Below are 24,417 nucleotides of genomic sequence, written 5' to 3'. Positions count from 1 at the left end.
TTTAGGAAAACACTTATAGGACCAAGGAGGAAAACAGGCTTTAGCTAGCTCTCAGAAGGAAACCTTAGAACATAGGTGGGGAGACTCAGGCCTGGGGGCCAGATGCAGCCCTTGGCTTGCCTGGATCCATCCCCCAAGGTTCAGGGCCCCCCCAAAATTGGGGAGCCAGTGCTGGTGCTCCAGCCCCCCTGCTTCCTCCCCATGAGGCTGGAGCACACAAGATCTATTAGGCTGGAGGCCTCAGGCTCTGGTGTGTGAGGAGAATGTGGGGAGTGTCTTTCTCCTCATTGGGAGGCCACAGTGAGGGTTCCCCCCCCCCCTTCTCATTTGTGTGCAGCTCCAGACTGAGTTTTCTGTGGAAAACCCCTCCTCCCTTAGAACATTAACTTCCTACAGAAGTCTACCCAAGGGACAGAGCACACACGGTTACTAAAAAGATGGACTAAGCCTGAGCTAGGTTTCATTGTTGAAACTGGGGGAGGGAAAGGATGGGGAATTAATTGTGGCTGGAATCTCTGTACACTAAAGTATAAAGGCGTATAGATAAAACTTGCTTAATCAAATATTTGTTTTCCATTGCAGATCCATGACCCAACCCCCCAGTTCACAATGTATAATGCTCCCCCTCAATTTCTGACTCTCCTAAAGCCTGTTAAATCATGGTAGACAAGAATTCAGACTCAACGTTATTGTATTATCTTTTAATCACTGAAATCACAGCAGGCCAGAAGATTTGACATTGCTACAGGCCTTCATTATAAATATTTAACAGCATAGAAGAAAGAAAACCATATTCACATGTAGCCATGGTTAGTTACACTGTTCTAAAAACCCTCTCTTCTGGATTAGAGTTTTAAGGAAACAAAAATTAGTACCATTCAGTATTGGCTCCTGGCTCCTGAATTTACTTTGTAGAGTAGAAAGCAGTGTAATTCCTGTGTGTGCCTGAGCTCGAGTGTATACTGCAGACCAGCTGCATTGAGAACAAGGATCCTTATTAGTAAGGGCATAAAAATAGTTCTGGAAACAAGTTATTAATTTATTTTTGCAGCAAGCACTAGAGGTATATGGGGGACAGTCTCTATGAGGTGACTTATCTAATTGAACTAGATTATATGTTATATTTTCACATAGGGCACAAATTATGCCTAACTTCTATCCTCAGGCTGGCAGGTGGTGCACTCTGCTGCACGAACATCTGTTTCCCTTTTATTGGGCTCAGGAATTTTAGAATTAGAAAAGCCTGAATTTGATCCTCAGTCTATGTCCCTGTGAACCCTCTTGGCCCAGGTCTCCACTAGGGAGTTATTTTGAAATAACCCCCCTTATTTTGAAATAAGACAAGCATCCACATTACCAAGCCTGTTATTTCAAAATAAGGGGCTGGTTATTTCAAAATAACTCCTGCTTTCCATGAGGAATAACGCTTATTTCAAAATAGTTATTTTGAAATGGCGCTAGTGTGGACACGCCGGTGCTGCTATTTTGAAATAACTACTCCCCACGGTCACTCAAAATAATTATGCCCCAGGACTTCCTGGGGCTCTAAGTCGAGGTAGTGCGTCCATATTAAGGGAGCCTGCCTTGGACTAATTTTGAGGCTTCCCTTTAATGTGGACACATTCAAAATAGTTATTTTGGGAGTTATTTCAAAGTAAATTATTTTGAAATCATTTCCCAGTGTAGACGTGCCCTTAGTGGCTCTTTCAAAAGGCCAGTATTTCCAGAAGCCCATGAGCAGACTGCTAGCTCTGCCTTTCTTACGGTTCACAGAACAGTGCCATACAGCAAGTGCCATAGAAAGTGGACATGCCATGTGATGGGATAAGGGAAAGTCCTCTCACAGTGCCCCAATCTCATGCTCAGGCAATATTTTAAGATGGGGACAGCATATGTTGTTGACCCATCCCATCCCTGCTGTAATGACTTCAGCAGTGTGTGACACAATCATGCAGCCCAGTATAAGCAAGGACCAATGAATCCCACATTCACCTGCAAAAGCTAGCCCAGAAACCTAGAGATACTTGCTATCACTACAAGGAGGTCTCAGTGACATCACGCACTTGGCAGTTCTATTATACAAAGCACCAGCCCATTGTAATTCCACAGACATACACAAAGACAGAAGAAGAAAGCACGGTGTTTTGCTTTGGGGGCCTCATACTCCTTGCCCTGAAGTTAGAAGAAGCAGGGCTGTGCCCTCTCTATCCAATGAAAAAAAATGTTTAAAAAATCCATTAATTAATTTTATGGTAATACGATGAACAATTGTCCCCCAAAGACCCTTATTTCTCCCTGATCATAAGTCACTGTATTCTCACCCACAACCAAAGCATTTTTGACAACATGCCTTAAAAAAAAACCCAAAAAAACCAAAAAACCTCAATTCTGCTCCCACGGAAATGACAAACCTCCATTAGACTTCAGTAGTGCAGAATCAGGAATCTTTTAATAGACACTACAGTTCTGTGAATTTTTTAGACTAACTACTTTTCATGCTATTTTAAAACACACGTCTTTACTGCAATTTTTCATATATGTGTTTAAGAGCATGAGCTGAGCTAAAAATCTATTAAACTTGAGTTTTTGAAAGGAAACCCTAGGTAGTTTTAATTTAAATAACTCTTTGGCTGTGATGAATAATCATATGCAAAATGGGGATTTGAAAATATCCTTTACCTTAAAAGCAAATTAAAAGAGCAAAGCTGTTTCCACAGGTAAAGGCTAGACTAACTTTCAGAGCATGATGCTGTTCTCAGCTGATACTGTTTTCAAGAGCTCATTTAACAAAAGACTGCATGTGCATGTTAACAATAGAGATATCATGTTTATAAGCCAGGCAATTTAAGCCAGAATTGCTTGCACTTCTTGTGATAGCTCTATCTTTTTCTTACCTCTCCACAGAGGCAGATTTAAATGGCTTAAGACCTACTCTCCCTCTCCTGCCAAAATGCCCAAGGCAAAAGATACAGATGGCCCAGGAAAGTGTGCCAGGTTGACCTTGCAGAAGCCTTGGTCTTGCAAAGTGCCGAGTGCCCTCAATTCCCAGCAAAGTCAGCAGCAGGTAGGCTGTTCAGCATCTTGCAGGTTCAGAGTTTCCTGGCATTATTCCCTTGAGGGAGATGTTTGAGGACAGGGAGTGGATCTCTGGATCCATGAGGAAGGAAATTCCCCACTTCCTCCGAGATCCCACTCCTCCCTCTCCCCTGACTGGATCGCTTTCAGGCTCTGTATGGCCTGCATAACTCCCCTGGCAGATACAGGGGCAGAATGGCCACTACAAGCAGCATCAGTCTAGGTTCAGATATCTACCGCCTTGGAAGGGGAAAATGTTGGGAGGACAGGTTTTAGCCACTATCACGGCTCCCAGTCCTGCAGAGTGCTCGTGGAAGGAGTTCTATGGGGTTCCATGACACTCTAAAGGCAGCCCACTACAGCCTTCTGGTGAAGTCTTCTGTCTCCCCTCCATGCAGAGGGGAAGAGAGCCTCGGCAAACAGGGAACTCAGATGAAAATGCACATCAGACATTAAAGCAAACCTGTAAATACCTTCCTCAAATAACAGGAATAAAAAAAAGCATCTTAAATTCATTTCAAACTGACAAAGATCAAACAGCACAAGTTAAAACAGGCAGGTGAGCAATGCAAGTCAGTACACTCACACTTCAAAACCACAAGCACATACACTCCATTCCCATTGCTTAATGCCGCCGCCTCGCTCTCTGTAAACACACACAAGAAAAAATAAAAGTTCACCCCGCTCATAATTCGTGGAACTTAAAAAATGACAGTAAGACCATGATGCAAGCTTTGGGAGCGCTCACATGAGAAACAAGACACCAGGTGGAACTGGCAGCTGAATCTTCCATCAGTTTAGAGGAATCTTCTCCAGTGTAACTCACAGCAGAATGGCTTTCTGGAGGCTTTCTATGGAATAACTTTTTCATTCTCTCATTTCCCTCCCCTCTTCATGTTAGAGAGCAGAGTGACAGTTTAAAGCCAAGAGGTTCAAAGCCATTATCTACTGATCAGTAAGGTGGTCCTGTACTTGAGCATCCCTGACTAGTTTTCCATGGGCATAGTTTTAAAACTACTTCTTGTGAGATTGTTTTTCCTCTGGCCTGACTGCTGCCCAAAATAACCCCATCAATCTCTGATCTGCATCACTCACAGGTTGCCCTAAATGGTGGTTTTGTTTAAAAGAGAATCCAGTGCTTGTTCGCGTTTTCAGCTCTTTACCAAACTATGACCAGAAATGTGTGCATACCAATGCGCTCTGAAAATGAATATAATAAAATTTAGCCATGGGATCGCTGATCTTTTGAGCATAGAGCAGGCCTGCAAGGCCTGGCATTTCTGCCTCATCCCTATGAACGTGATTTAAGCATTCTACACTGAGAATGCTTTAGTTTACAAGGATGTTCATTGGCTGCTCATTTACATTGCTTCCAGCCCAAGGACCTTGGCACAATCTTAGATTGCAATTGCTGGGTGTGGCTGCAAGCACTATGGGGGGTTGGATCTTGTGCAGAGCTGAGCAGATTCAACTTCCATTACAGAAAATTGAGTCAAGAGTGCTCAGCACTTGGCAGTATTTGGCCCATATGTTACTACACCTGGCTCAGACTTCTTACATATAGCACAACTGCTGCTTTCCCTCACCAGCACGCACCCCTTGGCTATTCAACAGCTGCCTACTGAACCCCTGGTTAGATGTTTTAGTTCTTAAATATTTTGGGGATGATTCTGTGCCTGCTGAGATCAGGTATAAAACTCCCCATCATGCCTCAGAGCAGGAGTGGGCAAAAGCCACTCAGTGGCCCAGATCCAGCCCGCCTAGGGCTTTGATCCAGCCCACCAGGCAGTTCCAGGCCCCACCCCCTAGCGTGTTGCCTGGGAGCCGGAGATGCGCAAGCCCTTTCAACTACTTCTATTTAAAGGCCTCATGCTTGCTGGGCAGCTGCATTGCCTGGCAGCTAGTAGGGTTGCCAGATGGTTTAACAAAAAATACTGTGCGCGCACATACACACACACCCCTCAAAAAAAAGGGGGGGACCAAAGTTAGTGAGCAAAAAGGGGGGGGCACTTTTGGCCCCATGCTCTCACTGCCCCACCCATGCCAGAGGAAAATTGTCTCCACTGGGCTTCCATCCGAGGGAAACAGGAAATACCCGACATTTCACATGTCTGGTATTTTCTGTTTTTGGGGTTTTTTTACCAGGCGGGGGGACCCGAATAACGGACAGTCTGGGCGAAAACCAGACACCTGGCAACCCTAGTGGCCACCCGGCAGGTGCAAGCCCTTTAAGAATCAGGTGAAAGGACTTGAAGCAAAATGCAGGACAATGTAGCACTTTAAAGACTAACCAGATGGTTTATTAGATGATGAGCTTTCGTGGGCCAGACCCACTTCCTCAGATCAAAAAAGTGAAAGGACTTGTGGCTCTCAATCCCACTAGCCCATTGCCTGGGAGCCATAAGCCCCTATTTCTATTCAAAAGGCCCCCAGCACCCTCCCCTCGGCTCCAGGTTCCTTCCATTGGTCAGGGACCCCAGGCCAAGCAAAGCTCCCAGCACGGTAGCTCTCAACCCCGCCCCTTCTGCCCAAGTTCTGCCCCTTCCAGGTCAGCCTGCGGCCACGTCCAAAATTTGTGAAGTGGCCCCCTTTCAAAAATTATTGCCCACCTCTGCCTCAGAGTCACAGGCACTAGCAGAGGAATCTTCCTCTCAATACTAATGCAGTGACCACTAGTCCTTAATAATATTCCTTCCTCATTCATCTGGAGGCTGTAAGTCTTTGGGAATATTGGGGCTTCAGAGCTAAACTATCCCACTTGTTCAATAACCTGCTGAACAGCCCTAACCCACCATCCCTTCTGGTCTATGTTGCATGATTTGTTTGCCAACCCTATTCCAGTGTCAGCGTCCAAGGCCAGCAGCCACAATGAAGTACGTGCAAAGGCATCCCTCTAATACGGTAGTTTTCAAACTTTTTTTTCCCCCCTCATGACTCAGTTGAAGAAAATTGTTGATGCCCACAACCCAACATAATCTGATAGAAGTGTGGGCTTTGAGGTGGGGCTGAAGATGAGAACTCTGAATTATGGGACGGGCTCTAGTCTTGCATGGAGGGTGTCAAGTCTGGGTCAGGAGGGGCTTATCTTAAGTGGCTCCCAGGCAGCAGTGCAGTGGGGGTGCTAAGGCAGCTTCCTGCCTCTCCTGGCACCGCAGATCATGCTGTCCCCCAGACACAGCCAGCAGCAGGTTCCCAGCCAGTGGGAGTGTGGAGCTAGTGCTCAGGGAGCTAGTGCTCCTCTAGGAGCCAATCCTGTTGCTGGCCATTTCTGACACAGCGCAGTCTGTGGTGCCAGGACAGGCAAGTAGCCTGCCTCTGCACCCCCACTGGTCACCTGATCACTCTGCATCAACGAGACCCAGCACTGGGTCACGACCCGTAGTTTGAAAACCACTGATCTAACAGAGGGTCATAAATATCAGTCTGCTGTTCTTTGCTGGGTGTTTGCTGATGTGACCGAGCCCTGGGCCAAAATCAGAGTTCAGACCTGTGTAGAGTTTCTGGCCAGAGCAGGGCAGTGAAGACAAACTGAGGCATAGGACTGGAAACCTGCCCATCACTAATCACATCTTAGTTCTCCCCTGCAGACACTCTCCACTGACTCTGCTTTCTTGTGCAATTGATTAAATCTGCATGTGGCTGAATGATCTCAGCATAAAAAACCCTGATATTGCTGGGTTGTTTATTTCTACTCACACTGTAGCAAATGAGGGTAAGTAGTAAGTCATTAATGCAGATTAGTATTTAAAGTGTTAAAAGACACAGCAAAAGTTTCCTCCACTGGTTTAGACAGCCTTAGAGATCGCATGTGCATGAGGGGAAGGGAATGAAAGGAGAGTGGGAAGATGTGAAAAAGTTGCTTGTCTCCAGGCCATGGGCTACAGTGGAGCAATCTGCAGTGCATTCTTGCATCCTCTCTAGCAGGAAAAACAGCATTATTAATAGCTCGGAAAGAGCCCTATCGGTCCTCACCACTAAGTGCCTGCTGCACCTGGAAGTTGCTATTGTCATGGGAAATAGTGACAGAGGGTTACTTTGGGTAGGAGGTAGAGAGCTATTGGTTTATAGGCCAAAATGCCTCAACTCATGACATTTGCTGGAAAAAAAACCCAGCCACGCCTAATTCTGCCATGTGAAGTTGAATGTGCTGTCCAACTTGTAGAAAGCTCTTATCAGCTTTAAGGGGGAAAATGCGAGGGTAGGAGCAGAAGAAATATACACATTATAGTATCAACTGAGAGCCAGATTCTGACCTCCTTAGCTGAGTAACAATTGTTAATTCACTCATGTCAGTGGGACTACTCCCAGAGTAAAATACTATGCAATGTGAGTAAGAGTGGCAGAATCCAACCCTAGATTTTTAACTTCAAGCACTTTGCTAGTGACAAAAAGCTGTTATTGGGGGAAATGTTTGGCTGAAGAGTATTGCTGCTTTGCTCAGGCTCATTCCTGGAACGTAGTTACCACTGGTTAGCTAATTTAGTCGGCATTGTTTCATGGTGGATCTATGAGGAAACGGTATACCCTACGGTCAGAGATGAATAAATAGCTTAGCACTGATGCAAAAAGATTTAGTTAGTATTTAATTAGTCCTCAATATACTTTGAATATTTTGGGAAGGTCAGTTAACAGACACTAAACAGCAGTCAAAACAGCTGTTTTTTTAAATTGAAAAAACGTACCTTGGACACCAGTTTCTGCAAGGCTTCAATATGCATGGTATGTGTATTGAAAATAATCTCTCTCTCTCTCTCTCTCACACACACACACACACACACCATCTTTGATTAAAATGCACGGATGTATAAAAAGGAAAAACATCTGCCATTTTTGCTTTCTAAACAGACAAAAAATAAGACTCTCTAATCCTGCAACCCCTGTTCTTGAGTAATCATTCATGTGAGCAAATCCACGTGTGTCAATGGGCTCTCTCACGATTGAGGGTGGCAGAGTTAGGCTCTAAATCTGTGCAAAGCCCTCATCATGTTCCTGAAGCTGATCCCAGAATGTTAACTAAGCACGACTATGAAATACGTATGAGCTAGATAAACACTGTAGAAGTGAGTATTGAGCCTTCTTGACTCTCACCTTTTTCACAGCAGTGTTGGTATCTGAGCTCCAGGAACTAAATGAAAGGCTAGGAAATGGCTGTATGCACAGAGCTCTTTTCTGAAGTGACCTTTGCAAGAGAGAACAGCGGGGTGCCCTCATGCACACATTTGCAGCATCCAGATCTTTTCAAATGTAATTTGTTGCTCAGGCTTGTACAACTAACTGATACCAATGCAAAAGCAGCAGCACAGGTCCATAGCTGCCAAGATGTCTTTCTATATCTTCCTGCAGTTTAAAAAAAAAACCAAACCCCTCACTGTTGGAATGTGGACATTCAGCAGCCAAGAGAGGTGCCTGTTTTGTTTGTGCTCAAACTGCTATTCTGCGTCACAACTGTTTCTGGCATCGGTGTTATGGGAACAAAAAAGGGTCTGAATGTGCTTTTGTGCACAGAGCCCTTTTTCTAAAGACTTAAAAAAGATTTTAAGAATTGGTATTAAAACGTGCTCGTCAGGAATCACTTAGCAGACGGAAACAATGTTCACAGCAGGCAGGTAGATAGGTCAATGGCTTGTTAACTGTGCATGGCATGATGTAAGCTCACTGATGTGATAGATGGTTGTGCTTTTACTGAAAAAAAAAAATCTTCTCAAGTGAAAGCAAAGAGGCCTTGAGATCAGAAAAAGGCACGTGAAAATAAACTGTCCAGCCTAGAAAACATATGTTCGAATAAACATATTTTTGATACGAGTGGAGTTCACATACATAAAAATCTTGAAAAAAAAATGTAGCTTGCACCTTTGTATCCTCTGACTGTAAATTACTGATTGGGGGAAATGCATACGGGAAATCTATGGGGAGAAAATGTGCATTGTAACAAGTCCTCTGACAGGCTTCTGGGAATTAGCAGTACTGATTAGTAGTGATGCTGGTACATGGCTGCTGGAGTTGTGCCTTTCTCTATATGCTTTAGGTGACAAGTGTGACAAAGCAAATGTTCATCTAGCGGATAACAGCGATGTCCATCTTCATCATTGAGTTCCATCCCGCAATCCTACAAAGAGACAGAGTGGCTATTCAAATGTGCATTTGCTTTCTGATGCAAGAATCAAACTAGTATCTTACCCCAGTAGTGAGTACATGTTGACAGCTCTTTCAAAATAAGCCCCAAGTATCTAGATTTATCATAGACAGGAAAGCATCCATCATCCACATCTATAAGATTCAACCACCAGTATGGTAAGGTTGCTCTGATTTAGTATTTTATGGTAAGTTATGTCCCTATAAGTTTTAAATACATTAGTATTTTTCTTCAACTCTCCAGGCTGAGGTCACGGTCTTACTCTAAAAAAAGTAATAGCAAAATGGTTTTTAAATACGTCAGAAGCAGGAAGCCTGCTAAACAACCAGTGGGACCCTTGAACGATCAAGATGCTAAAGGAGCACTCAAAGACAAATAAGGTAATCGTGGAGAAACTAAATGAATTCTTTGCTTTAGCCTTCACATCCGAGAATGTTAGGGAGATGCTCAAACCTGAGCCATTCTTTTTAGGTGACAAATCTAAGGAATTGTCTCAGATGGAGGCGTCATTAGAGGTGGGTTTGGAACAAAGTGATAAACTTAACAGTAACAAGTCACTGGGACCAGATGGCATTTACCCAAGAGTTCTGAAAGAACTTAAATGTGAGACTGAGGAACTATTAACTGTGGTTTGTAACCTATCCCTTAAATCAGCTTCTGTATCTAATGACTGGAAGATAGCTAATGTGACACCACTACTTAAAAAGGGCTCTAGAGGTGATCTTGGCAATTACAGATCGGTAAGTCTAACATCATACCAGGAAAATTAGTTGAAACTATAGTAAAGAATAAAATTGTCAGACACATAGATGGACATAATTTGTTGGGGAAAAAATCAACATGGTTTCTGTAAAGGGAAAACATGCTTTAATGATCTACCAGAGTCCTTTGGGGGGAAAGAGAGGGGTCAACAAACATGTGGCAAGGGAGATCCAGTGGCTATAGTGTACTTAGATTTCCAGAAAGCCTTTGACAAGGTCCTCGCCAAAGGTTCGTAAGTAAAGTAAGTTGTCATGGGATAAGAGGGAAGGTCCTCCCATGGATTGATAACTGGTTAAAAGACAGGAAACAAAGGTACAAATAAATGGTAAGTTTTCAGAATGGAGAGAGGTAAGGACGAATCCTGTTCAACCCATTTATAAATGATCTGGAGAAAGGAGTAAACAGCAAGGTGGCAAAATTTGCAGAGGATACTAAACTGCTCAAGATAATTAAGTCCAAAGCAGACTGTGAAGAGCTTCAAAAAGATCTCACAAAATGGAAAATTTATTTTAATGTTGATAAATGTAAAGTAATGCACACTGGAAAAAATAATCCCAACTATACATACAATATGATAAGGACTAATTTAGCTATAACCACTTAGAGAGAACTTGGACTCGTGGATAGTTCTCTGAAAATATTCACTCAATGTGCAGCGGCAGACAAAAAAGCAAACAAAGTTAGGAATCATTAAAAAAAGGATAGAGAATATCTTATTGCTCTCTATATATATCCATGGTGCACCCACATCTTGAATACTGTGTACAGATGTGGTCACCTCATCTCAAAAAAGATATACTGGCATTGGAAAAGGTTCAGGAAAGGGCAACAAAAATGATTAGGGGTTTGGAATTGGTCCCATATGAAGAGAGATTTAAAAGACTGGGACTTTTAAGCTTAGAAAATAGGAGACTTGAGGTTTTTAAAATCATGACTGGTGTGGAAAAAGTGAATAAGGAAAAGTTATTAACTTGTTCCCATAACATAAAAACTAGGCGTCACCAGACTAAATTAATAGGTACCATGTTTAAAACAAAAATAGGAAGTTTTTCTTTATGCAGCACAGTGTCAACCTGTGGAACTCCTTGACAGAGGATGTTGTAAAGACCAGGACTAACAGGGTTCAAAAAAGAACTAGATAAATTCATGGAGGTTACATCCATCCATGGCTATTAGCCAATATGGATAAGAATGTCATCTCTAGCCTCGGTTTGTCAGAAGCTGGAAATGGATGACAGGAAAGGGATCATGTGATGATTACATGTGTTCATTCCCTTTGGGGCATCTAGCATTGGCCACTGTTGGAAGACGTGTGACAGATTGCTGGCTAAGCCAGAGCTCTGCCACTACAGCGTGGCTGAAAAGGCCAATTACAGTCAGCTGAGTGAGTCCATGCCTGAAGGGCTAATGGAAGCAGCTGTGGGCCTCATTAGCCAGAGGGCAACAGAAGGCAGCCAGAGGGGAAGTGAAGAGAGGGAACCAGAGTGTGGCTGAGTGGGCTCCCCAGCCAGAAGGAGAGGCTGGCTGTTTGCGCTGTGAACAAAAACTCTGTAAAGAGAAAGTGGTGGGAAATGGGCACTGACAATAAAAGGCCCAGGTGACTGCACCAGAAAGGATCTCTGGTTGATTTGTGACCCAAGAAGGGGTCCCAAGGCAAGGGGCCTGTGCAAGGACCTTGCCACAATAGGATACTGGGCTAGATGGACCTTTGGTCTGACCCAGTATGGCCGTTCTTATGTTCTCTATTTAAGTCAACAGAATTACACCAGTGTAAAACTATCAGGGCTTCCTATTGTTGCGTTGCTAATACAGTTCCTCAACATTAGCAACGGAGATACAGGCATTTAGATGACCATTGTGACACCTAAACTTGCTCAGAAGTCTAGACAACATGGAGAATATGCCTGATTCTGCTGAAGTCCTGTAATAATAAATGCTCCCATTAGGGGAGCTGTGCCAAACCTGTCAAATCAAAAGCAAAATGAAAATCAAATCTCCCAAGATTGAATTTCCAGGTAGTAAGTCACATCAGAATCTGGATATCTCCTTGGAAACGTTAGTCCGTAGACATATTATCTTGCACATCTTCCAGTAGTTGATAATTGCAGTAGGAACTTAACAACATGAGGTTGTAGTTGTTGATCTGCTGAGTTCCCAAGATACCTGTGTATTTTGTGTCTTTTAAAAATAGTAATATTTTTCACATTGACCGTGGGAACTTACTGACCCACCTCACATCGATAACATTCCACATGGTAATCCTTGTCCATGGATACAACTCGAATGGTTTCATCGGACCCCTGTAAAAGATATAAAAACAACGCATTAAAAGGAAAAGATACATTAAACAGATGGGGAGGGATTAAAGGAGGAAATGACACATGGGTTCTGTGAATTTCTTGCTGCAACAATATGGATAGTGAATAAATGCACGTGAGCCACTGGGGCTATGTCCAGACTGCATTCCTCTCTCTAAAGAGGAATGCAAATTAAGCAGATCGAAAATTGAAATGAAGTGCAGATTTACAAATCTCGCACTTCATTTGCATAATCGCATCCAAGAGCTTTTTTGAAAAAGGATTTTTCGGAAAAACCCCTGCAGTCTAGACAGGGTTCTTTCAGAAAAAAAACCCACTTTTTCCAAAGAACCCATACACCTCAGTTTTTCAGGAGTACGGGTTCTTTTGAAAACTGGAATTTCTTCCCTCCACCCAAAAGAACTCTGTCTGCAGGGGGTTTTACAAAAAACCCTAGACTGCAGGGGGTTTTACAAAAAACCCTTTTTCGAAAAAGCGCTCAAATGCGATTATGCAAATGAAGCACAAGATTTGTAAATCCACGCTCCATTTGAATTTCTGATCTGCTTCATTTGCATTCCTCTTTTGAAAAAGGAATGCAAAGTAGATGAGCCCTGGTAGAAAACCTCAAATAAACCTGCCGCAGATATGCTTTTAGCAAAGCTTTGTCATCTTTTTACTCTAGGCATCTCTGGAAAATTAAACATCAGAGATTAAAAGAAAGGTTTCTGCTGCCCAGGTCAATCTCAAGTGGATACGCCAAGGAGTATATGAAATCCTTCCATATTTCACATTTCTGAGAAAGTGCCCCAGCATTTTTAACTGGTTCTATCAAAAGAGTTACATTAACAAGATAATTATGAATAAGCACTCGATAAAGTAGAGAGCACTCTCTCATACATGGAACACTCTTCAAAATCAGCAACTTTGTATTCACTAAGGGAGAAGTTAGTCTGACCTAACAGTAACGGCAATGAAATCTCACAGAGGTTGAAAAGACCAGGTTAACCTAGTGGTAGCAAACTGAATTATCATACAAAGGAACCAATGAGTCTAAAACATTGCCCCTTAACTTTGGGCCTACAGAGGCAGAGATTGATGTGACGGCCACACTCCGGAGGAAGTGTACAGCTCTAGTGAGCCCAGAAAGCATTCTGTTTGACAGAGGATGAGGCACAAAGGGGGAAAGTAACATGATCCTAGGAGTCCCCATGAAACCAGTGGAGGAAAAAGTGTAAGCAATAGAAAAAAAGGCTCTTACCTCATTTGGCAAAATGGGATGTCCACATGCTGCACATTTTGGAGCTAAAACTCTATAAGAGCAATGAGAAACTGAAGTTACACACACACACACACACACACACACACACACACACCCACCCACCCACCCACCCACCCATCAGTAGGAAAGAGGCTTGTACATTCTGACAGAGGTAATCTTTTTTACTTTAATGACTTTTTGACAGTAATGTTTTTTACTTTATTTGCAAGGATAGTGAAGAGCTTTTTATTGCACTGTTCAGTAGTTCACTTTTTAATAAATTGGATACCACCACATAACCCCCATATTGGTTCAAATGGCTGCACAATCTGCAATCAACATTATTTATTGAGGAAATAGTAAATTCCAAGGCCAATCTCCAAGTTCTTCATACATCTGGGACATGGAGCATCCGGACTATTTATCAATGAATGTTGTACATGATACATTAAAAATTTCATTTGTGTCAGTTATATCCAGGTGTGACTGACAGAAATTGCTTTCATATGAAGAGCTGTCATTTTGCACTAAATACTTGTTAGAATCTATTTCTGAGGCCAGCTCTTAATATTCTGTTTCCCCTCTAGAAGGCAAGGGCAACTGTGTTCAGACATAAGCGGCGAGGAGTCCTGTGGCACCTTATAGACTAACCGAAGTGTTGGAGCATAAGCTTTTGTGGGCAAAGACCCACTTCGTCAGATGCATGTGTTTAGACATGTTTTTCAAAACTGAAATCTTTCTTTCAGGAGCGGTGAGCATGGCTAGATATTCTCTGAAGGAGCCAAAGAAAGCTAGCAGCTGCAGATCTCCAGATCATAGTAGTCTGTCCCTAGAGCAGGGGTGGTAACCTCAGGCCTGGAAGCTGGATGTGGCCCCTGGACGTCTCTGGATCCAGCTCCTGAGCCCTTCCGCCATTCATTGGGGAGCCTGTGCTGGTACTCCAGCCTCCCCACTGCCCCACCACGGTGCTGGAGCACACAAAAATACTATTAGGCTGGGCCCCTCCAGGCTCTGGTGTGTGAGGGGAATGTGGGGAGTGTCTTTCTATTTCTCAGTCGGGCGCCAGGTTAGTGAGGGGTTTCTTTGTGCGCGGTCCTTGACTGATTTTACTCTGGGTCACTGGCCTCCAAGCCAAAAAAGGTTCCCACCCCTGCCCTAAAGCACACAAGCCATCTTTAATGGACCACATACAACATAATAGTAGACTGCCAGCTTAGAGTAGCAATTTGCTTCCTGTGTAAAGATAGTCTGGATATTTGAAAATTTCATGGTCTGGCCCTAGGATTTACCTTTCATCTACACATACTATTTACTTGCAGAATGTTCAGCCATTCAGGAGTAGGTTTCAGATGGAAGAAGTAGTCTTTGAAAGAGCAATGAGCGTCATGTGACAAAGAACTAGGAAGAAGGAATCGGACACTATTGCATTATCTGCCTGAAAACAACAGAAGTAGGAACTGCTAACAATGGTTACTCAGAGAGGTGGAAGTGGGGATAAGGAAAGTCAGACACAAGGATCGTCCATTCACAGCCATATTAAAAGATACGGGCTACAACTTCATTGCACCAGGGCAGGATCAAGCTGTGTGTAGCATTGTGGGTGGGTCTAATCATTTTACAGGCAAGGGAGTATGCATTCTTTTATAATAATTGTTTCATCGACAAGAAATTAAAACCTTGTCTCAAGAGCAACGTAAGATAATTCAATGGAGCATTTGAGAGCAGGTATAGGGTATATTTTAATACCCTGCTGATCATTAGAGGAAAGCAGCAGCAGAATGGAGCAAGTGGATGGATCAAAGTGCCTGTCAACTGGTGGGTCTAATATTATGTGTAGCAGCTACAACAGCGGCTCTTCAATCTCCCTAGATCAGAGGTGGGTAAAAGGGCCTCTACGGGCCTGATTTGACCCGCCAAACAGGTGGATTCGCCTGGCGGAGGCCCTGCTGCTCCTCCGCCCCCAGGCCAATTAGAGCCTGGGGGCAGGAGAGAGCGCAAAGCCTCCTCCCACCCTGCCAGGAGCACGTGGCGTTTTGAAGCGCCTTGCGCTGCTCGCAGGGCGGAGGGGAGAGCAGAGGAGGCTTTGCGCACTCCCAGGTCCTATTTGGCCTAAGGGCAGGGGAGTGCAGGAAGTCTCCTCCCAAGCCAGGAGCATGGGAGGAATGTGGCGGGGGGCAAAGGCACTCCCTCGTCCCCATACTAATCATTGTCTTGGGGTGGGGAAACCAGGAAGTATCTTGGCCTCGCCCCTTCCTCTTGATGCCCTGCCCCTTCACAAATTTCCAAAGTGGCCCCCGGCAAAAAATTATTGCCCACCCCTGCCCTAGACAGTACATTACTCACAAATCACTAGTAGATTTTTTTTAGGATTCATCATTTGTTTAACTAACTGTATACAAAGCTGGATACTAACCCCCCCCCCCCACACATATATATATATATTCAGCATTGACGTTCTAATTACATTTTGCTCTTACAAGCCAGACTCAGCCCCTGGTGCAACTGAGTGTAGTTCCCATTGGCTTCAAAGGGACTGACTGATTTACTTCAGGGCAGATTTAGTTCTTACTCCCTTAAAACACTTCACAAACATTAACTGACTGAATTATACAATCCTCCTATGAGATAGTTGAGGTATTACATCAATTTTCCAAATGGTGTTAAATGACTTACCCAAGGCCATATTGGAAGTCAGTGACAAAACGAAGGGAAGTGATCAGGAGTTCCTAGCACCCAGTCCCATGGCTCATCCCACTAGTCCAAATACCCACACTATTTTGAAGGTTTTAATGGTTTCTGACTAGGCATACTTAGCTGTTCACTTTCTTACTTGTGGTAATCTCTGACACAGTAGATTTTGTTCTCAGTGTCTACAGTGAATGGCACTCCATCCAGACATTCGTTACAGATCACACAACGGAAGCAGCCTGGATGGTATGATTTCCCTAGAGCCTGCAGGATCTGCAATAAAACAAAGACAAAGAGCGCTCACAAACAGGCATTAAAAAAATGAGGAGTATAGCAGTAGAAGCAACACTACCAACGACTTGGCCAGAATAGGGTTGGTGACTGTGAAATGCTAAGGAAGATTAGAGAGGCTACAAAAACAGAAAACTCAGTAATAATGGAAGGTTTCAACTATCTTCATGTTTACAGGGTACATGTCACCTCAGGATGGGCAGCAGAGATAAAATTTCTAGTCACCATTAATGACTGTTTCTTCGAGCAGCTGGTTCTGGAATAGGGATGTTAAATTTAGATTAAATTTAAATTAATTTAGATTAATTTGCATCAACTATTCGATTAGTCAATAAGGGCACCTCTGGCTTTGAAGTGTAGCAACAGCCCCACTTCAAAGGCAAAAGCACTGAAGGGAGCATGAGGCAAGCAGGGGAGTGCCCAGATGACTCTATGCTCCATGCGGTGCTGCCACTTTGAAATACCATGTGCAGCAAGGGGGAAGGGGCGGGCAGGCGGGCGGGCAGGGGAAGAAGAGAGCGATTCTGGAACACACATGTGGAGAGGCAATTCTAAATTTCATATGAAATGGAGCACAGAATCTAGTCCGAGAGGGAACTATAGCTGAACCATTGAGTAGCAGCAACAACAACATACAGATTGAACCTCTCTAGTCTGGTGCCCTTGGGACGTGACTGGTGCCAAACCAGAGAATTTGCAGAACCACAGGAGGTCTATATTGTCCGGCAGCATCACCAACACTTCCACTGCTTAGTGGGCTGTTAGAGAACATTTAGGGGTAAATTAGAGCTAAACAACAGCACTGAACACTGAGAACCAGGACTGGTGGCCGTAAATAAACTTTGTGGGACTGCGGGAAACTTGTCCCATAAGTGGACATCCAGCTAACTAAAATCATGCCGGACCAGAGAGGTTCAACCTGCAATTAAATTTATCACCTTGGCAGAGGGGAAATACCAAAGAAAGGCACTACAGTAGCATTTAACTTAGAAAAAAAGGAAATTACACTGAAATAATGAATCTATTTAAGCAGAAATGAAAAGAAATAATCACAAGAGTGAAATATCTTCAAGCAGCATGGAAACTTGTTTAACACACCACAAGAGAGGATCAAATTAAATGTATCACCCGCATTAAAAAAATAAGAGGATCAAAAAAAATAATAAAGTGTTAGAAAAAAGGGAGAGAAAATATAATGCTACTAAATAAATCTCTGCTGCATCCACACCTGGAAAGCTGAGGACAGTTCTGGTTGCCCCACCTCAAAAAGGCTATTTAGGGATTGGTAGAAGTACAAAGAAGGGCAACAAAAATGATTAGGGGTGTGAAACTGCTTCCATGGGAGAAGAGATTAAAGACACAGGGGCAGTTCTTCTTAGAAAAGAGGTGACTAAGAGGAGATAAAAGTACAGGTCTAAAAATTACATCTGGTGTAGAGAAAATGATCAAGGAAGTGTTATTTAGCCCATCATATAACCCAAACACACCAGAGGCCACCCAATGAAATTAATGGGCAGCGGATTTAAAACAGCAAAAGGAAGTATGTCTTCATACAATACAGTCCCTATGGAACTCCTTGCCAGGGGATGTTGTTAAAGACCAAAAGTATAACTGGGTTCAAAAAAGAATTAAATAAATTCATGGAGAATAGCTCCAACCACCACTATTAACGAAGTGGTCAGTGATGCAAACCTATGCTTTGGGTATCACTAACTATCTGACTGCCAGACACTGGGACAAGATGACATGAGATGGATCACTGGATAAATTGCCCTGTTCTGTTCACTCCCTCCAAGCAACTGGCACCAGCCACTGTCAGCAGACAGGATACTGGGCTAGGTGGACTATTGATCTGACCCAGTATGACCATTCTTATGTGCTCATGAACACAGTATACTTGTGACATTACACCAGAAAATGGTGTTGTGTCATCTGAAATACTATGTCCTATTTTAGTAAATGTAATTCTAGGAATGATTTAGCAGAGATAGAAATGGTCCAAAGAAGAGCAGCTGAGAGCTACATACAACAAGACATTCCAAAGACTAGGATTGCTTAGCTGGAAAATAAGAGTTGGCAGGGGCTAGATTTAGAGATTCTAAATTACAAAAATGTGAAAGGGAAAAAACGACTGATTTTTCCTTTAAACCCTGTCCAAAAACTTAAGGCTATGGGGACACCACATATGAAAATCTCTCTTTCCACTGTTCTGCAACAGGCTGAGACAAACTTAACAAAGGGAGGCCCAGCATTCATAACAGATACTATAGGCCAGCCCACCAATGTCCCACCAGCTCCCAGCTCAATAGGCTGCAGGGAGCCATGGTCTCATGCAGTGGGTATGGACAGGATCATCAATAAACTGCCACAAGAGCTCACAAGAAGTCAGTGTGTTTTTAAAATAACCTGCTCCTCAAAGCAACGTTCATTTGGAACAGATGCTGAAAACGTGTCAGTGCAACAAGCGTGAACGGATGATAGTTTTGCTTCCAGCAATGGCAAGCCAGAGGATTAGGGTTCTTTCACTGTCCCAAGTGAACACACCAGCTAGACTGACAGATCAAATGAGGCGATTCTATATTTGCATTTCTTTTGCCTTATAGGCACCGTTCTAAAGTGCTGTTTTCTCTCTGAGGCCAGCATCACTTACCATGTCCATTATCAAATGACCACAAATGAAACACCTGTCAGCTGACTGCTGGAAACCAGAATACTGCAAGGAAGAAAAAAAAATTGCTTAACATTTTACAAGGCTGGGTAACGCACAACAAAACTTATTTTTGTTTTGTCTGAACAACGGTTATTGTGTAGGCTATCATTCGAATGTGCCAAAGTTACAGGGTCTGATTTTCAAAATGTCGAGTGTATCGAAATTCTCCTAACATTAGACTGACAATTTAAGTTTAAACTGAATTTAACATATGTCAGTTGACAGTACCAGATGTGCACATGCAAATTAAGGATACACTGGTAATGGATGTGCGCTTACTTGGCGATGTGCGCACACATATCAGGTATTTATTATGCATGTACATCTCATATTTGTATTTGCAAATTAGGTATATACAGATAGATACTGACCTAACTTGAAAAATCTGGCCCACAATCTCACTAGGCCCATAAATATAAACTTGCCAAATTCTACTTTCAGTTACACTGATGTAAATGTAACATGAATGTTAATGAAGTCAGTGGCACTGTGCCATCTTAATACTAGTATAATTCAAAATATAATTTGGCCCAGAGGATTCTTTTTGTTAAGAACTAAACAAATGGACCTGACTGTTAAGTACATTAATGCTACTTTAACATTACTCACACCAAATGTCACTGGCATCCTCTACGACTGCCCTACATAGTATGACTGGTAGAAAGCATCAGACTCACGAAGTATTTTAATGCATTTAGTTAGACTGTACATGTCTCAACGCTTGGATTATTAACATCTATTGCTTTTAAGTACACCGGTGGGGGAGAATTGACTCCTCCCCAACAGCAATCGCTGAGGTCGATCAATTAGAGGGCTCTGGAAGGAGGTGGGGGAGAGCAGAATGAACTTGTTCACTGACAATTTACTAACAACCAATTACCAACAAACTAACTCACTCACAAAACAAAAACCACCTTTCTAAAGGTCTTAAAGACCCACAGAATAACTTATTTTTCCCTGGTCTTCTCCCCCTTACATGTTGTTTTTCCAGTGTGTCCAAGAACTAGCCATCTCTGTGTCTGGAGTCAAGACCGTTTCTGTATTCTAGGTTATTGCTGCACTCGGTAGATGCACCTACATATGGTACAGACCATATTCCATAAACGACCAGAGGAATGTTTCTAGTGAAATAGTATTCACCTAGTTCAGCCCAGTACAGGCAGTCCCCGACTTACGCGGATCCGACTTATGTCGGATCCGCACTTACGAACGGGGCTTTCTCGCCCCGGAGGTCGAGGTAGCGGATTGCTACCTGCGAGCTCCGGGGCGAGAAAGCCCCGTTCGTAAGCTGCTCCGGTGCCCCTGGTCTGCTGGAGACCATCTCCAGCAGACCAGGGGCACCGGGCGGGTTCCCGCGCTTCTGAGGCTTTGCCAGAGCAAAGCCTCAGAAGCGCGGGAACCGCTGCTGCTGCCGCTTGAGACCCGGTGCCTGTGGTCTGCTGGGGACCGTCCCCAGCAGACCACAGGCACCGGGACCCAAGCGGCAGCAGCGGGCGGGTTCCCGGGCTTCTGAGGCTTTGCTCTGGCACCGGGTTTCAAGCGGCAGCAGCGGCGGTTTCCCGCGCTTCTGAGGCTTTGCTCTGGCAAAGCCTCAGAAGCGCGGGACCCCGCCCGCTGCTGCCGCTTGGGTCCCGGTGCCTGTGGTCTGCTGGGGACGGTCCCCAGCAGACCACAGGCACCGGGACTGAAGCCGCAGCCACGGGGGGGGGGGGGGGGGGGAGAGGAGTCCCGCGCCTCTGAGATTTTGCCAGAGCAAAGCCTCAGAGGCGCGGCACCCCGCTGCCGCTCTGCTCCCCGTGTCCCTGGTTTGCTGGGGGAAGGGGGGGTGCGGATAGTGTGCCCCCCCCCAGCAGACCAGGCTTTTGTTTTGGACCCTGGAGCAGAGCAGCTGGGGCGCTGCGGATTGGTCCTGCAGCACCCGCTCTGGGCACTACTGGACCAACCCGGCAGCATCCCAGCTGCTCTGCCCCAGGTCCTGATTCAGCTGCTGCTGGTCAGTTTCAGCAGTGGCTGAATCAGGACGCCTGGGGCAGAGCAGCTGGGGTGCTGCTGGGTTGGTCCAGTAGCGCCGAGGGGTGCTACTGGACCAACCCAGCAGCACCCCAGTTGCTCTGCCCCAGGCGTCCCCAAGTCAGCCGCTGCTGAAACTGACCAGGGGCTGACTACAGGAAGCCCGAGGCAGAGTTACTCTGCCCCAGGCTTCCTGGAATCAGCGCTCATCAGTTTCAGCAGCAGCTGACTTGGGGAAGCTTGGGGTTCTTAAGTTGAATCTGTATGTAAGTCAGAACTGGCGGTCAGTTTCAGCAGCGGCTGAATCTGGACGCCAGTTCCGACTTACATACAGATTCAACTTAAGAACAAACCTACAGTCCCTATCTTGTATGTAACCCGGGGACTGTCTGTACTCAAAGTAAGGGTCTGGTCCCAAAGCCCATTGACATCAATGGACTTTGTCAATGGGCTCTAAGTGTGTCACTTCCACAGCTGTGTGAAAGAGCAGCAGAAGCCTTAATTGTGTTTCAAGGTGTTGTTATGCAATGCACCTAAATCAGACAGATATTTAATAAATATTTGTAAGCATTGCTCCACTTCCTTTGACCACAGCACATCAGGGTGTCTCCTCTCTCTCAGAAATGCCCAGTCAGAGAAAGTTGAGAGAAAAAAATCTTTTCCCTCCCTTATTTTTCCTCTAACCATCTGCTTATCATGCCCTCATCCCCACCATATCTAAACACACAACCCAGCTCTTTTTCCAGGGACTGCTGCTTGTTGACAGTCTTTTGCTGAAACATCAGTTGGATGGTTCTGTGAGCGGCTTCCTTTACAGTCTTCAATGGGAGAAGCACTAGGCAGCAATGCACTCACCAGGAAATCTTCTTCACAGAACACCTTTCCATTAACAAAATAAAAGGCTTTTCCTCTCAGTTTTCGACCTAGGAAGCAACAAGAAGAGAGAAAATACAGGTCAGTAGATAGATGGGGGAAAATATCATCAAAAGCTGATACCAGAGAGGCATTTGGGATAGGGAGAGCCTTTGTGTTCTGTGTTGGTGCAAAACCTCGCACAATGGGGCACTAGTTCTTGACTAGAGCTCCTACATGCTACAGTCAAAACAGCAGCAATTATATCATTATTAATATTCAACAGAGCTGAATTTTAAAACCATTCTAAACCCAGAATGCCACTAACCAAGATTTCTTTTTAACAACAACAGTCCTGTGAGCTTTGGTCTCTAATCACCAGGTTGCAAGGAGGGTGGTTTTCCAACAAGGAGAGTTTCACATTCCACGCGGCTGGATGGTAATCAAAACCTCAACATCCTTTTACTGAATAAAACTTACCTAAGAAATGATCTCAGCACAACATACGGCATAAAGCCACAAAACGCCATCTCTCACCCGTTGCCAAGGCTGCCCACGCTAAGGATGTAAATATTGATCAAAACAGTTAACCAGTGAAACAATTACAATTATCTGGTTTAACTGGTTAACTGTTGGTGGGCGTAGGGCAGCCAGGACAGGGATCTTACTGTTGCTGCCAGGTCCGCTGCAGTGTGGCCGGGTCCAGAGCCACTGGGACCATGGTGTAGCCAGCGCCAGGGCCTCTGCATTGCAGGTGGTGCTGGGAGCTGGGTCCAAAGCCACTGCAATGTGGCACGTCCAAGTCCGAGTCTGCTGCAACGCAGCCTGGTCTGGGGCTGCAGCTGGGAGCTGCAGCCTGGTGGAAGGCGAGTCCAGGAGCCGGGCCCGTGGTCAGGAGCCATGGCTGGGATCTGGGGCCTGTGGTCACAGTGACATGGTCAGGCCCTGGGCTGCTGGGTCAGGATCTGCAGGCGAGGCTGCAATCTGGGGCTACTGCAGCACGGCTGGGGTCCTGCCTGCCATTCTGACCTGGTTGGGGTTCTTGCCCAGGCAGCTCTATGAGGCTGGCAGTCTGGTCAACTGGTTACCAGGTAAACATTCTGGTGAGCCTAATGGTCACCAGGTAACCAGTTAACCGTCTACATCCCTAGTCCACATATCTACCCTAGTGACACCATCATAGGACGGAAGCACAGCAGCCATACCATCAAAGGCTCGTTCACCTGCACATCGACTAATGTGATATGTGCCAGCAATGCCCCTCTGCCATTTACACTGGACAAACCAGACTGTCTAGGGACGTAAAAGTTTAACCAGTTAACCCATAAACTTACACTTATTGGCTATCAACAGCTGTTAAACTCTTCATAGGGCTGCCGGCAGCCCCATGGGAGTCGGGAGCCTTGGTAGCCTCACGGGGCTAGGAGCATCATCAGCCTCACAGGGCCAGGACCCCTGGCAGCCCTGCAACCACTTGACTACACTATGACATCCCTATTCCTGATTAGAACCTACATGGCCAGAGTCTGATTTCAGGCACAAACATGAAACGTAGGTAAGGAAAAGGAAGTATAATGCTAGGAGCAGGACAGAACATCCCATTTGATACACTGCATGTGGAAATTATTGTCTAAGAAAGCAAAGACTGTCAGATTATTGTACGTTGCTTTGCTTACAGTGAAAGTTCCTACGGACAGGATTCATGGTCTCCTCTAGATTCTGTTCAGCATGAAACACAATGTTGGCATTCACCAAATAACAATGCCACTCACTATAAAACACAAAATTAAGAAAGGAGAAAAATGAATAAAACAACTTTATTGTGTAATCTATCATATGGCATGTGCACCAGAGGGCGCTTTCAGACAGGCCAGAAAATATCATGCACTACTAGATGGAAAAAATCAAATGTTTGTACAGAATACAAGGTGAAAGCATGGCCTTATTGAAGTTTGTGGGAGCTTTGCCAATGACTTCAGTTGGGTCAGGATTTCACCCTTTGTCTGTAGCGCTCGATCTGGAAGAGCGCAAAAAATATTCCAGACATATTGCATGAAAAATCAGCTACTGTTTGCATAAGCAGCAGCCAATTTTATAAAAAGTACAGATAGGTAACAAGTGCACTTAAGGGACTAGCTATGATACAAGAACCACATGTACTAGACAGGATTGTCTGTCACACTAAAGGACAACTGAGTTACTATAGCTTTTTATTGCCAAGTGGGATAGGAAAGCACAGCTTGTTAACCATATTAGGAAACAATGTTCCAGACTAGGTCTTAGCCTTGGCCAAAACCACTGTTCAGCAAGGTCAGAAGTTTCAGACAGCCTGGACAGG

At 44.5% G+C, this 24,417-nt stretch overlaps 1 protein-coding gene across 4 annotated transcripts in view; it reads right to left on the bottom strand.

The window, feature by feature from the left end:
- Window positions 1–686: 686 nt before the first annotated feature.
- The window catches only part of LIMD1 (LIM domain containing 1), a 62,379-nt gene continuing 38,648 nt past the window's right edge, over window positions 687–24,417 (bottom strand). For all 4 annotated transcript variants that reach the window (XM_075921875.2, XM_075921877.2, XM_075921876.2 and 1 more), the window contains 6 exons: window positions 22,083–22,150; window positions 19,158–19,220; window positions 16,359–16,489; window positions 13,529–13,580; window positions 12,202–12,270; window positions 687–9,181 (listed from right to left, as the gene is read on the bottom strand). In XM_075921875.2, coding sequence (XP_075777990.2) covers window positions 9,044–9,181; window positions 12,202–12,270; window positions 13,529–13,580; window positions 16,359–16,489; window positions 19,158–19,220; window positions 22,083–22,150 — 521 coding nt within the window. In that variant the 3' untranslated portion in view covers window positions 687–9,043. The remainder of the gene's footprint in view (window positions 9,182–12,201; window positions 12,271–13,528; window positions 13,581–16,358; window positions 16,490–19,157; window positions 19,221–22,082; window positions 22,151–24,417) is intronic.

The sequence above is a fragment of the Pelodiscus sinensis genome, chromosome 2 (genome assembly GCF_052426305.1).
Source record: "Pelodiscus sinensis isolate ZL-2025 chromosome 2, ASM5242630v1, whole genome shotgun sequence".
NCBI lineage: Eukaryota > Metazoa > Chordata > Testudines > Trionychidae > Pelodiscus > Pelodiscus sinensis.
Note: the sequence above shows the minus strand (reverse complement) of the source record. Positions and strands in the feature narration are given on the sequence as shown.